Source organism: Oncorhynchus gorbuscha, unplaced genomic scaffold (assembly GCF_021184085.1).
Source record: "Oncorhynchus gorbuscha isolate QuinsamMale2020 ecotype Even-year unplaced genomic scaffold, OgorEven_v1.0 Un_scaffold_472, whole genome shotgun sequence".
NCBI classification, from domain to species: Eukaryota; Metazoa; Chordata; class Actinopteri; order Salmoniformes; family Salmonidae; genus Oncorhynchus; species Oncorhynchus gorbuscha.
The window spans coordinates 135,202-148,534 of record NW_025745304.1 but is presented as its reverse complement, the minus strand read 5'-3'; the positions used below and the strand labels follow the sequence as shown (position 1 = coordinate 148,534).

Genomic DNA, 13,333 nt, shown 5'->3' with positions numbered 1-13,333 from the left:
AAAAAAGGTACAGCCAGCACTCTCTACAGGCTCAGTCTCTACTAATGGTACAGCCAGTACTCTCTACAGGCTCAGTCTCTACTAATGGTACAGCCAGCACTCTCTACAGGCTCAGTCTCTACTAATGGTACAGCCAGTACTCTCTACAGGCTCAGTCTCTACTAATGGTACAGCCAGCCCTCTCTACAGGCTCAGTCTCTACTAATGGTACAGCCAGCCCTCTCTACAGGCTCAGTCTCTTCTAATGGTACAGCCAGCCCTCTCTACAGGCTCAGTCTCTACTAATGGTACAGCCAGTACTCACTACAGGCTCAGTCTCTACTAATGGTACAGCCAGCACTCTCTACAGGCTCAGTCTCTTCTAATGGTACAGCCAGCCCTCTCTACAGGCTCAGTCTCTTCTAATGGTACAGCCAGCCCTCTCTACAGGCTCAGTCTCTACTAATGGTACAGCCAGCACTCTCTACAGGCTCAGTCTCTACTAATGGTACAGCCAGCACTCTCTACAGGCTCAGTCTCTACTAATGGTACAGCCAGCACTCTCTACAGGCTCAGTCTCTTCTAATGGTACAGCCAGCCCTCTCTACAGGCTCAGTCTCTTCTAATGGTACAGCCAGCACTCTCTACAGGCTCAGTCTCTTCTAATGGTACAGCCAGCACTCTCTACAGGCTCAGTCTCTTCTAATGGTACAGCCAGCCCTCTCTACAGGCTCAGTCTCTTCTAATGGTAAGTCGCTCTGGATAAGAGCGTCTGCTAAATGACTTAAATGTAAATGTAAATGTAATGGTACAGCCAGCCCTCTCTACAGGCTCAGTCTCTACTAATGGTACAGCCAGCCCTCTCTACAGGCTCAGTCTCTTCTAATGGTACAGCCAGCCCTCTCTACAGGCTCAGTCTCTTCTAATGGTACAGCCAGCCCTCTCTACAGGCTCAGTCTCTTCTAATGGTACAGCCAGCACTCTCTACAGGCTCAGTCTCTTCTAATGGTACAGCCAGCCCTCTCTACAGGCTCAGTCTCTACTAATGGTACAGCCAGCCCTCTCTACAGGCTCAGTCTCTACTAATGGTACAGCCAGCCCTCTCTACAGGCTCAGTCTCTACTAATGGTACAGCCAGCCCTCTCTACAGGCTCAGTCTCTACTAATGGTACAGCCAGCCCTCTCTACAGGCTCAGTCTCTTCTAATGGTACAGCCAGCCCTCTCTACAGGCTCAGTCTCTACTAATGGTACAGCCAGCCCTCTCTACAGGCTCAGTCTCTACTAATGGTACAGCCAGCCCTCTCTACAGGCTCAGTCTCTTCTAATGGTACAGCCAGCACTCTCTACAGGCTCAGTCTCTTCTAATGGTACAGCCAGCCCTCTCTACAGGCTCAGTCTCTACTAATGGTACAGCCAGCCCTCTCTACAGGCTCAGTCTCTTCTAATGGTACAGCCAGCCCTCTCTACAGGCTCAGTCTCTACTAATGGTACAGCCAGCCCTCTCTACAGGCTCAGTCTCTACTAATGGTACAGCCAGCCCTCTCTACAGGCTCAGTCTCTTCTAATGGTACAGCCAGCCCTCTCTACAGGCTCAGTCTCTACTAATGGTACAGCCAGCACTCTCTACAGGCTCAGTCTCTTCTAATGGTACAGCCAGCCCTCTCTACAGGCTCAGTCTCTACTAATGGTACAGCCAGCACTCTCTACAGGCTCAGTCTCTACTAATGGTACAGCCAGCCCTCTCTACAGGCTCAGTCTCTACTAATGGTACAGCCAGCACTCTCATCAGGCTCAGGCTCTCCCACACTTTGTAAAACCCCAAGTCCAACACTTGAGATTTTATCTCTCTCCCCCTCTCCCTAACTTCACTCCTCCCCGAACCATGTTTGGTAACAACATATTTTTCCCCGCTAACAGTCTGTCAAAGCTAAGTACTGTAATGAAATCCTGACCCCCTTAGACACCCTTCCACAGCCCTCGTTCATTCCCCATATGGACCGCCTCACAGTGGAGTGGAGAAGAGAGCAGAAACGACCCCTTTTAAAACCCTTTATCAAACCAAAAACCATCACCTATCTACTGCAGTCCTTGGTTTTATTTGGTCAGTGGGGTTTTGGGGGTCAACCCTCCACCTTCACCTGGTGTTCCATCTCGTACTTAACCAATCAATGATTAATGAAGTGTTTTTCTCTTCTTCTTGTTGAAGATCGTTCTAACTGAATCTTAGGAAGTCTCAGAGTCGAGGTTTTAAGACTGATCAGAATCCTGCTGGGTCGTCTCAGAGTCGAGGTTTTAAGACTGATCAGAATCCTGCTGGGTCGTCTCAGAGTCGAGGATTTAAGACTGATCAGAATCCTGCTGGGTCGTCTCAGAGTCAAGGTTTTAAGACTGATCAGAATCCTCCAGGGTCGTCTCAGAGTCGAGGTTTTAATACTGATCAGATCCCTCCTGGGTCGTCTCAGAGTCGAGGTTTTAAGAGTGATCAGAATCCTGCTGGGTCGTCTCAGAGTCGAGGATTTAAGACTGATCAAAATTCTGCTGGGTCCTATCAGAGTCGAGGTTTTAAGACTGATCAGATTCCTCCTGGGTCGTCTCAGTGTCAAGGTTTCAAAACTGATCAGAATCCTGCTGGGTCGTCTCAGAGTCGAGGTTTTAAGACTGATCAGAATCCTGCTGGGTCGTCTCAGAGTCGAGGTTTTAAGACTGATCAGAATCCTGCTGGGTTGTCTCAGAGTCGAGGTTTTAAGACTGATCAGAATCCTGCTGGGTCGTCTCAGAGTCGAGGTTTTAAGACTGATCAGAATCCTCCTGGGTCGTCTCAGTCGAGGTTTTAAGACTGATCAGAATCCTGCTGGGTCGTCTCAGAGTCGAGGTTTTAAGACTGATCAGAATCCTGCTGGGTTGTCTCAGAGTCGAGGTTTTAAGACTGATCAGAATCCTGCTGGGTCGTCTGCTGGGTCGTCTCAGAGTGGAGGTTTTAAGACTATGAGAGTCAGAATCCTTCATCACACCAACCCAACTCTATATTTAGAGATGGAACCATCTGAAACACACACAAACACATTTTAGATTTAAACAAACAATATCTAAATCACCGTAAACTGTCAACTCCATCTCCCTGATATACTAAGATAGGATATGAACTTTTGGCTCAAATATGTTTATTTTAATTAGGTTTTAGAGTCATGAAGCAACTGAGGACAGGGCCTGAAATGAACACCAGCCACCAGGCAAATGTGGGTAGATGTTGGCAATGGCTGGTAAATATGTTTACTTCATCAGTCACATTGGCGGGTGGTCAGGGGTCAGGGGTCAGGGCTACACAGTGCCAGCATTCCACTCGCATTTTCAAATTAAAATAATGTTATAAGTCAAGTATGAGCACATTTATGGCAAAAAATTAACTGTGAGGTAGCCGTTTTCAAATTATTTCTGCCATTTGTTTTTCATAGCTGGTAATCGCAAACAAAGAATTAGGAAACCTAAAGCCCTCCTCGTGCAGCAACACTGCCTGGTTTGTGGACTATGAGTGAAGTGCTGAAAGACAGATTTTTTATAGAAGCGCTGCCACAAGGCAGAAACGTTGCTCTGGTTGATTTGAAAGTGTTTATCTTGACTTGTTCACAAGCCAGGTTGTTGTTCAATGTTTCAGTTTGTTTCAACTGCCGGCAAAGAGAAGTCAGCTACGAGCAAAGAGAAGTCAGCTACTAGCAAAGAGAAGTCAGCTACGAGCAAAGAGAAGTCAGCTACGAGCAAAGAGAAGTCAGCTACTAGCAAAGAGAAGTCAGCTACGAGCAAAGAGAAGTCAGCTACGAGCAAAGAGAAGTCAGCTACGAGCAAAGAGAAGTCAGCTACGAGCAAAGAGAAGTCAGCTACGAGCAAAGAGAAGTCAGCTACTAGCAAAGAGAAGTCAGCTACGAGCAAAGAGAAGTCAGCTACGAGCAAAGAGAAGTCAGCTACGAGCAAAGAGAAGTCAGCTACGAGCAAAGAGAAGTCAGCTACGAGCAAAGAGAAGTCAGCTACTAGCAAAGAGAAGTCAGCTACGAGCAAAGAGAAGTCAGCTACGAGCAAAGAGAAGTCAGCTACGAGCAAAGAGAAGTCAGCTACGAGCAAAGAGAAGTCAGCTGTAGCAGGTGTTCTTAATGTTTTGTCCACTCAGTGTATGTGGCTGTACTATCTGACCTGAGTGGTGACCTGTGTTGGCTTGACTCTGGTATATCTGTAGCAGGTGTTCTTAATGTTTTGCAACGATTAGTAACAGTCTGATTTAGTCTCCTTGTAGGGACACTTATAAATGAGGCCTAATTAAAAACAGTTATCTGGTTCCCTTGTTTGTTTGGATCACCAAATACCACGGTCTACATTACGGTGAGGTCAAAGACTAATGTAGCTCAGAGGGAAGCAGAGCTTTATGGAATGGGGAGATTGAGGGGTATCCCCCCCCAGCCAAGAGGAAGTCTACGGGAATCCCACCTCACCACTTAGTGAGACTGAAATAGGACGAAGGATGACAGAGAGCATGAGGTATGTCTTAAAGATGTCTCAGGATGATTGATGGATGAGTTGTGTCTTAAATGGATCTTTCTCGGGGGAGGTCGAAAGGGCAGACGAGGGCGGAGCCAAATCCCTGACGGACACCTTCTGGAAGCTGCCTGAAGTGGGTGGAGCTAGCTGAGCCTCCCTTGACCTTAAAGGGATAGTCCCACTCCAGAATGAAACTCCTATCAATTTGGTGAGTATGTTCTATGAGTGGGTCAAATAACAATCGTCGCCATGACACACACACTGCAAAGCAGACGTCGCCGTAGCAACGTAAGAGCCCACACACTCTACAAAGCAGATGTCGCCGAAGCAACGTCAGAGCCCACACATACTGCAAAGCAGACGTCGCCGTAGCAACGTCAGAACCCACACACTCTGCAAAGCAGACGTCGCCGTAGCAACGTCAGAACCCACACACTCTGCAAAGCAGACGTCGCCGTAGCAACGTCAGAGCCCACACATACTGCAAAGCAGACGTCGCCGTAGCAACGTCAGAGCCCACACACTCTGCAAAGCAGACGTCGCCGTAGCAACGTCAGAGCCCACACACTCTGCAAAGCAGATGTCGCCGTAGCAACGTCAGAGCCCACACACTCTGCAAAGCAGACGTCGCCGTAGCAACGTCAGAGCCCACACACTCTACAAAACAGACGATCTGCATATTGAACACCGGTGAGATTGTAGACTCCTCAAATTGATCGTTCCGTTTGTTTAGGAGATTTGACAGCGAGCTGCTTCACGTGCTGACATCACCCGTGGTATTATTGTGTGAAAGGTACGTTTGCTAGCCCAGAGAGATAGCAAAGCATTGTGGGTTTTGTAGTTGACTGGAGCTACAACAGATGTCCACAAGGAGTTTCACATGTTGCTACCGACCTTATTAAAGTGACAACATTAAACATGTTATATGAGTTCTATTTGACACTGTAAATATTAAATTGTGTATTAAAGTGTTCCTGTAACCTTTTACTATGTGAGTACATAGGAGCTCCATTCACAACCATGATGATCACCTGTTGCCAGGCATTTCAACAGCCATAATCATAATATATAATAATAATAATAATATATAATTATATAATATATAATAATATAATAATCATGATGGAAAATCACCTGTTGCCAGGCATTTCAACAGCCATAATCATGATGGAAAATCACCTGTTGCCAGGCATTTCAACAGCCATAATCATGATGGAAAATCACCTGTTGCCAGGCATTTCAACAGCCATAATCATGATGAAAAAATCACCTGTTGCCAGGCATTTCAACAGCCATAATCATGATGAAAAAATCACCTGTTGCCAGGCATTTCAACAGCCATAATCATGATGAAAAAATCACCTGTTGCCAGGCATTTCAACAGCCATAATCATGATGAAAAAATCACCTGTTGCCAGGCATTTCAACAGCCATAATCATGATGGAAAATCACCTGTTGCCAGGCATTTCAACAGCCATAATCATGATGGAAAATCACCTGTTGCCAGGCATTTCAACAGCCATAATCATGATGGAAAATCACCTGTTGCCAGACATTTCAACAGCCATAATCATGAACTAATAAGTATCTTACTTTATATGGCCGTTGAATTAGTGAAGGCGCCACCTAGTGGAGGAGATGGGGATAAATTACTTCTCCATGGAGAGACACACATTGGTTAGATCGCTTGATCACTCTAGCAGTTCTCAATGAGGAATGGTCTTTTTCTAGTATGTTCTAAATAGACAGAAAATGTAGGTAATGACATCATAATGACCGGTAATGACATCATAATGACAGGGAATGACATCATAATGACAGGGAATGACATCATAATGACCGATAATGACATCATAATGACAGGGAATGACATCATAATGACCAGTAATGACAGGGAATGACCAGTAATGACAGGGAATGACATCATAATGACCGATAATGACATCATAATGACAGGGAATGACATCATAATGACCAGTAATGACAGGGAATGACATCATAATGTAATTATATTGTGTCTTTATTTGATTGTCATGTTTCCCCACACAGCTTCCTCTGCTGGGATCTCTGGATCGGGCCAATACTGACTTGGAATTTAGAATGATGCTCGTCTGTGAGGTTATGTTGTTGTGACACTGATTACCATTGGCTCGCACGCTGAAGAAGGGCTCATAACCCCAAACGTTTGTTCGGCAATAAAAATATGTCAATGTATGGTTATTTATCGGAGAGCTGTCCAATTTCTGTTCTTTGAACCACACACCTTGTAGAATCCATAGCCAGAAGAATTCAGGCTGTTCTGGGGGCAAAGGGAGTTCCGACCCAGTACCAGATGGGTGTACCTAATAAACTGGCCACTGAGTGTCTGTTTTCCATAAGAGTTGTGTGAAGTTGGTAGGATCTTATTCAAAATGATTCACAGCTGTAATGGCTGCCGAAGGTGCTTCCACCAAGCATTGACTCTGGGCAGGGGGGGGTGAAGACATTTTTTATTTAATTTGGAACACTTTCTATAATGTTTATTTGACTTTTGAAGATGTGGAGTTGGTTGTGTAGAAATAGGTAGGAAAGGAATTCAATGTAATAAATGTTTTGACATGTTCAGGGCAGCAAAAAGTGAATGTGTAGATTTTTACTAGAAACTTTATATATCCATAACAAATTAGATTTGAATACAGAATGGAACAAGACAACAAAGTACATACATTTATAATAATATCAATACAAAACTACATGTAACAACTACGTAAACAATAAAGCACTAGATATCACAGGTAAGTATTGAGGAGAACATCAAACATCAACAACTGACATCATCAGTAGTCCATCAACGTCCGTTATCATTAGCCAAGATGGCCGCCTTCTGTGTTCAAGCATTTCTCAGAGGAAGAAGGAACAGGAAGTCTTGGTTACATTTGGCATAGTCTGCAGGATGTTAACTATTCCTTTGTCTTCCCTAATCCCTACCTTTTACACACAAGGGCATAAACCTCTTCCATCTCAGCCAGCAGGGTGGTGTTGAATGTGTTCCTCTGTCTCTCTACATGTGGCCTTGAAGATCTTAACCTCTCCCATCTCAGCCAGCAGGGTGGTGTTGAAGGTGTTCCTCTGTCTCTCTGCATGTGGCCTTGAAGATCTTAACCTCTCCCATCTCAGCCAGCAGGGTGGTGTTGAAGGTGTTCCTCTGTCTCTCTGCATGTGGCCTTGAAGATCTTAACCTCTCCCATCTCAGCCAGCAGGGTGGTGTTGAAGGTGTTCCTCTGTCTCTCTACATGTGGCCTTGAAGATCTTAACCTCTCCCATCTCAGCCAGCAGGGTGGTGTTGAAGGTGTTCCTCTGTCTCTCTGCATGTGGCCTTGAAGATCTTAACCTCTCCCATCTCAGCCAGCAGGGTGGTGTTGAAGGTGTTCCTCTGTCTCTCTACATGTGGCCTTGAAGATCTTAACCTCTCCCATCTCAGCCAGCAGGGTGGTGTTGAAGGTGTTCTTGAAGTCCTCAGTGAATACCAGGTCTGTGGGAAAGCGGACCTTGTTGGCCCAGATCAGAGTGGTTCCTAAGGGAAATCAAATGAGTTGTTTAAGGCTTTCATGTCTTACATTCAGGGAACTGTTCAATGAATCAACTGTTCATCCAACTAACCAACCAACCAACTAACCAACCATCCAACTAACCAACCAACCAACTAACCAACCAATCAATAATTTTACAAATTAACCAAACAATCAAACAATCAATCAATAAACTAATCAATCATTTAAAACCAATCAGTCAATCAATCAACCTGGACGGCAGAAGTATCTCATGGTGAACAGCAGCTCTTCCAGGTAGTCATGGTGATACACCACGTCAGCCGCCAGCACGTAGTCATAGCGATAGACAGATCTGGGGTAGATGCGTTCCACGTCAGGACCCCAGGACAGAGCTGCAGCTTGGGGAGTGTTCCTCCAGCGCCCTCTTGTGTTACGGAGCAGGTTGGCTCTCAGGTTACCTATGATCTCTGGTAGGTCTGTAGCTGTGACCCAGGCACCTGGGGACAGGAAGCACTCTGTTATTCAACTAACAGACACACAGGTGGCCAGTACCAAACAAACCCCTATCCTCTAGTCATCTAGTGCCTAGGACACCATGCAGATCTGAAAAGATTGGATAGGTGTAAGTGGTATAGAATGCTAGGACCTCATCCACCTTGCTAGGCCCTCCTCCACCTTGATAGGATCTCCTCCCCCTTGACAGGACCTCCTCCCCTTGACAGGACCTCCTCCACCTTGACAGGACCTCCTCCACCTTGACAGGACCTCCTCCCCCTTGACAGGACCTCCTCCACCTAGCTAGGATCTCCTCCCCCTTGCTAGGACCTCCTCCACCTTGATAGGACCTCCTCCACCTTGGTAGTACCTCCTCCACCTTGATAGGACCTCCTCCACGTTGATAGGATCTCCTCCACCTTGATAGGACCTCCTCTACCTTGATAGGACCTCCTCCACCTTGCTAGGACCTCCTCCACCTTGATAGGACCTCCTCCACCTTGATAGGACCTCCTCCACCTTGACAGGATCTCCTCCCCCTTGACAGGATCTCCTCCCCCTTTACAGGACCTCCTCCCCCTTGACAGGACCTCCTCCCCATTGCTAGGACCTCCTCCACCTTGATAGGACCTCCTCCACCTTGCTAGGACCTCCTCCACCTTGCTAGCCACCTTGGTAGGACCTCATCCACCTTGCTAGCCACCCTGATAGGACCTCCTCCACCTTGATAGGACCTCCTCCACCTTGCTAGGACCTCCTCCACCTTGCTAGCCACCTTGGTAGGACCTCATCCACCTTGCTAGCCACCCTGACAGGACCTCCTCCACCTTGCTAGCCACTTTGACAGGACCTCCTCCACCTTGCTAGCCACTTTGATAGGACCTCCTCCACCTTGCTAGGACCTCCTCCACCTTGCTAGCCACCTTGGTAGGACCTCATCCACCTTGCTAGCCACCTTGATAGGACCTCCTCCACCTTGATAGGACCTCCTCCACCTTGATAGACCTCCTCCACCTTGATAGGACCTCCTCCACCTTGATAGGACCTCCTCCACCTTGATAGGACCTCCTCCACCTTGACAGGACCTCCTCCACCTTGCTAGCCACTTTGATAGGCTAGGTAGAAATGTTGCCATATTTCTTACACCTCTCCGATCTTCTCAGATGTACAATATGAGTAAATCTAATGCCCAGACTCACCTAGGAGTGTGGCTACAATAGACACTAGGCCAGGACCTGCTCCTAGCTCCAGCACTGCCTTGTCCACCAGGTTCAACTGCTCAATGTTGGTCTCTAGGTAGTGACACAAAGCCAACGCCTGCAGGCAACCAGAGTTACTATAGAAACCATCATTATAGTTGTTAGAAGTTCATTAATCATCGTTCATCCATCCACACCGTGAAACATTTAACCAATCATCATCCTCTATCCACACTGTGAAACATTTAACCAATCATCATCCTCTATCCACACTGTGAAACATTTAACCAATCATCATCCTCCATCCACACTGTGAAACATTTAACCAATCATCATCCTCTATCCACACTGTGAAACATTTAACCAATCATCATCCTCCATCCACACTGTGAAACATTTAACCAATCATCATCCTCTATCCACACTGTGAAACATTTAACCAATCATCATCCTCCATCCACACTGTGAAACATTTAACCAATCATCATCCTCCATCCACACTGTGAAACATTTAACCAATCATCATCCTCTATCCACACTGTGAAACATTTAACCAATCATCATCCTCCATCCACACTAGACTAACTCACCGCTGGCCAGATGACAGCACCGTAAGAGTCCAAGGCCTCAAAGATGCTGATCTCCTCTCCTACGTAGCAAAACACCTCTTTACCAAACTTGGAGTAGGTAGTGGGGGCCCAGGCCTGCTCCTTCTGCTGCTGGGGTTCAGTCTCCTTGGCTTTGTCATCTGATTCCTCCTCCCCGTCTATCACGGTTGTCTCGCTATTATCTTCCTCCTCTTCATCTTCCTCCTCATCATCATCGTTCTCGTCCTCCTCATCTTTCTTCTCGTCTTCCGTTTCCTTCTCTTCTTTCATGATCTCAGTCTTCTCCTCCTCTTGGTGAGATGTGCATAAAGGGTCCATCTGCACTGATATATAGTGTCGTAGCTGATGTTACGTTGATACCTTAGCTGCTAATGGTGCAGTCAGTCCTCTCTTCAGGCTCAGTCTCTCCCACTCTTTGTAAACACAGCGTCTCTTCAGGCTCAGTCTCTCCCACTCTTTGTAAACACAGCGTCCAACACTTGAGTTTTATCTCCCTCCCTAATTTCACCCCTGCCTGTCTTCACTCCTCCCTGCTCACAGCCTGTCACAGGCTACGTACTGTAATGACACCCTGACCCCCCCCCAGCCTCGACCATCCCCGTATGGACGGCCTCACAGAGAACTATGTTGCACTAAATGCACCGTCAACCAAATAATGGAACTGACATCTCACCCAAAATAACATCTCAGTCAATACACTCCTCATATTCTCATCAGTCATTACACTCCTCATATTCTCATCAGTCATTACACTCCTCATATTCTCATCAGTCATTACACTCCTCATATTCTCATCAGTCATTACACTCCTCATATTCTCATCAGTCATTACACTCCTCATATTCTCATCAGTCATTACACTCCTCATATTCTCATCAGTCATTACACTCCTCATATTCTCATCAGTCATTACACTCCTCATATTCTCATCAGTCATTACACTCCTCATATTCTCATCAGTCATTACACTCCTCATATTCTCATCAGTCATTACACTCCTCATATTCTCATCAGTCATTACACTCCTCATATTCTCATCTCAGTCAATACACTCCTCATATTCTCATCTCAGTCATTACACTCCTCATATTCTCATCAGTCATTACACTCCTCATATTCTCATCAGTCATTACACTCCTCATATTCTCATCAGTCATTACACTCCTCATATTCTCATCAGTCATTACACTCCTCATATTCTCATCAGTCATTACACTCCTCATATTCTCATCAGTCATTACACTCCTCATATTCTCATCAGTCATTACACTCCTCATATTCTCATCAGTCATTACACTCCTCATATTCTCATCAGTCATTACACTCCTCATATTCTCATCAGTCATTACACTCCTCATATTCTCATCAGTCATTACACTCCTCATATTCTCATCAGTCATTACACTCCTCATATTCTCATCAGTCATTACACTCCTCATATTCTCATCAGTCATTACACTCCTCATATTCTCATCAGTCATTACACTCCTCATATTCTCATCAGTCATTACACTCCTCATATTCTCATCAGTCATTACACTCCTCATATTCTCATCAGTCATTACACTCCTCATATTCTCATCAGTCATTACACTCCTCATATTCTCATCAGTCATTACACTCCTCATATTCTCATCAGTCATTACACTCCTCATATTCTCATCAGTCATTACACTCCTCATATTCTCATCAGTCATTACACTCCTCATATTCTCATCAGTCATTACACTCCTCATATTCTCATCTCAGTCAATACACTCCTCATATTCTCATTCTGAATCTATTCTGAATCTATTCTGGCTCTATTCTGGCTCTATTCTGGCTCTATTCTAGCTCTATTCTGGCTCTATTCTGGCTCTATTCTGGCTCTATTCTGGCTCTATTCTAGCTCTATTCTGGCTCTATTCTGGCTCTATTCTGGCTCTATTCTGGTTCTATTCTGGCTCTATTCTGGCTCTATTCTGGTTCTATTCTGGCTCTATTCAGGTTCTATTCTGAATCTATTCTGGCTCTATTCTGGCTCTATTCAGGTTCTATTCTGGTTCTATTCTAGTTCTATTCTGGTTCTATTCTGGCTCTATTCTGGCTCTATTCTGGTTCTATTCTGGTTCTATTCTGGCTCTATTCTGGCTCTATTCTGGCTCTATTCTGGCTCTATTCTGGCTCTATTCTGGCTCTATTCTGGTTCTATTCTGGTTCTATTCTGAATCTATTCTGGCTCTATTCTGGTTCTATTCTGGTTCTATTCTGAATCTATTCTGGCTCTATTCTGGCTCTATTCTGGCTCTATTCTGGCTCTATTCTAGCTTTATTCTGGCTCTATTCTGGCTCTATTCTAGCTTTATTCTGGCTCTATTCTAGCTCTATTCTGGCTCTATTCTGGCTCTATTCTGGTTCTATTCTGAATCTATTCTGGCTCTATTCTGGCTCTATTCTGGCTCTATTCTGGCTCTATTCTAGCTTTATTCTGGCTCTATTCTGGCTCTATTCTAGCTTTATTCTGGCTCTATTCTAGCTCTATTCTGGTTCTATTCTGAATCTATTCTGGCTCTATTCTGGCTCTATTCTGGTTCTATTCTGGCTCTATTCTGGCTCTATTCTAGCTCTATTCGGGCTCTATTCTGGCTCTATTCTGGCTCTATTCTGGTTCTATTCTAACTCTATTCTGGCTCTATTCTGGCTCTATTCTGGCTTTATTCTGGTTCTATTCTGGCTCTATTCTGGCTCTATTCTGGCTCTATTCTGGCTCTATTCTGGCTCTATTCTGGCTCTATTCTGACTCTATTCTGGCTCTGTTCTAGCTATATTCTGGTTCTATTCTGGCTCTATTCTGGCTCTATTCTGGCTCTATTCTGGCTCTATTCTGGCTCTATTCTGACTATTCTGGCTCTGTTCTAGCTATATTCTGGCTCTATTCTGGCTCTATTCGGGCTCTATTCTGCCTCAATCACACAATCCCAAACGTCTCAAGACTTATAAAGCCTTCAACCTGTCTC

The 13,333-nt window shown here is 45.3% G+C and overlaps 1 protein-coding gene across 1 annotated transcript; it reads right to left on the bottom strand.

Annotated features, from left to right (window-relative positions):
* Positions 1-7,799: 7,799 nt before the first annotated feature.
* Positions 7,800-10,655, bottom strand: LOC124018298 (protein-lysine methyltransferase METTL21C-like). The gene is made up of 4 exons (XM_046333573.1): positions 10,320-10,655; positions 9,730-9,847; positions 8,287-8,532; positions 7,800-8,058 (listed from the first exon to the last, which is right to left on the bottom strand). The coding sequence occupies exons 1-4, from the start codon at positions 10,653-10,655 to the stop codon at positions 7,886-7,888; spliced, it is 873 nt and encodes a 290-aa protein (XP_046189529.1). The 3' UTR covers positions 7,800-7,885.
* Between the last annotated feature and the right edge of the window lie 2,678 nt (positions 10,656-13,333).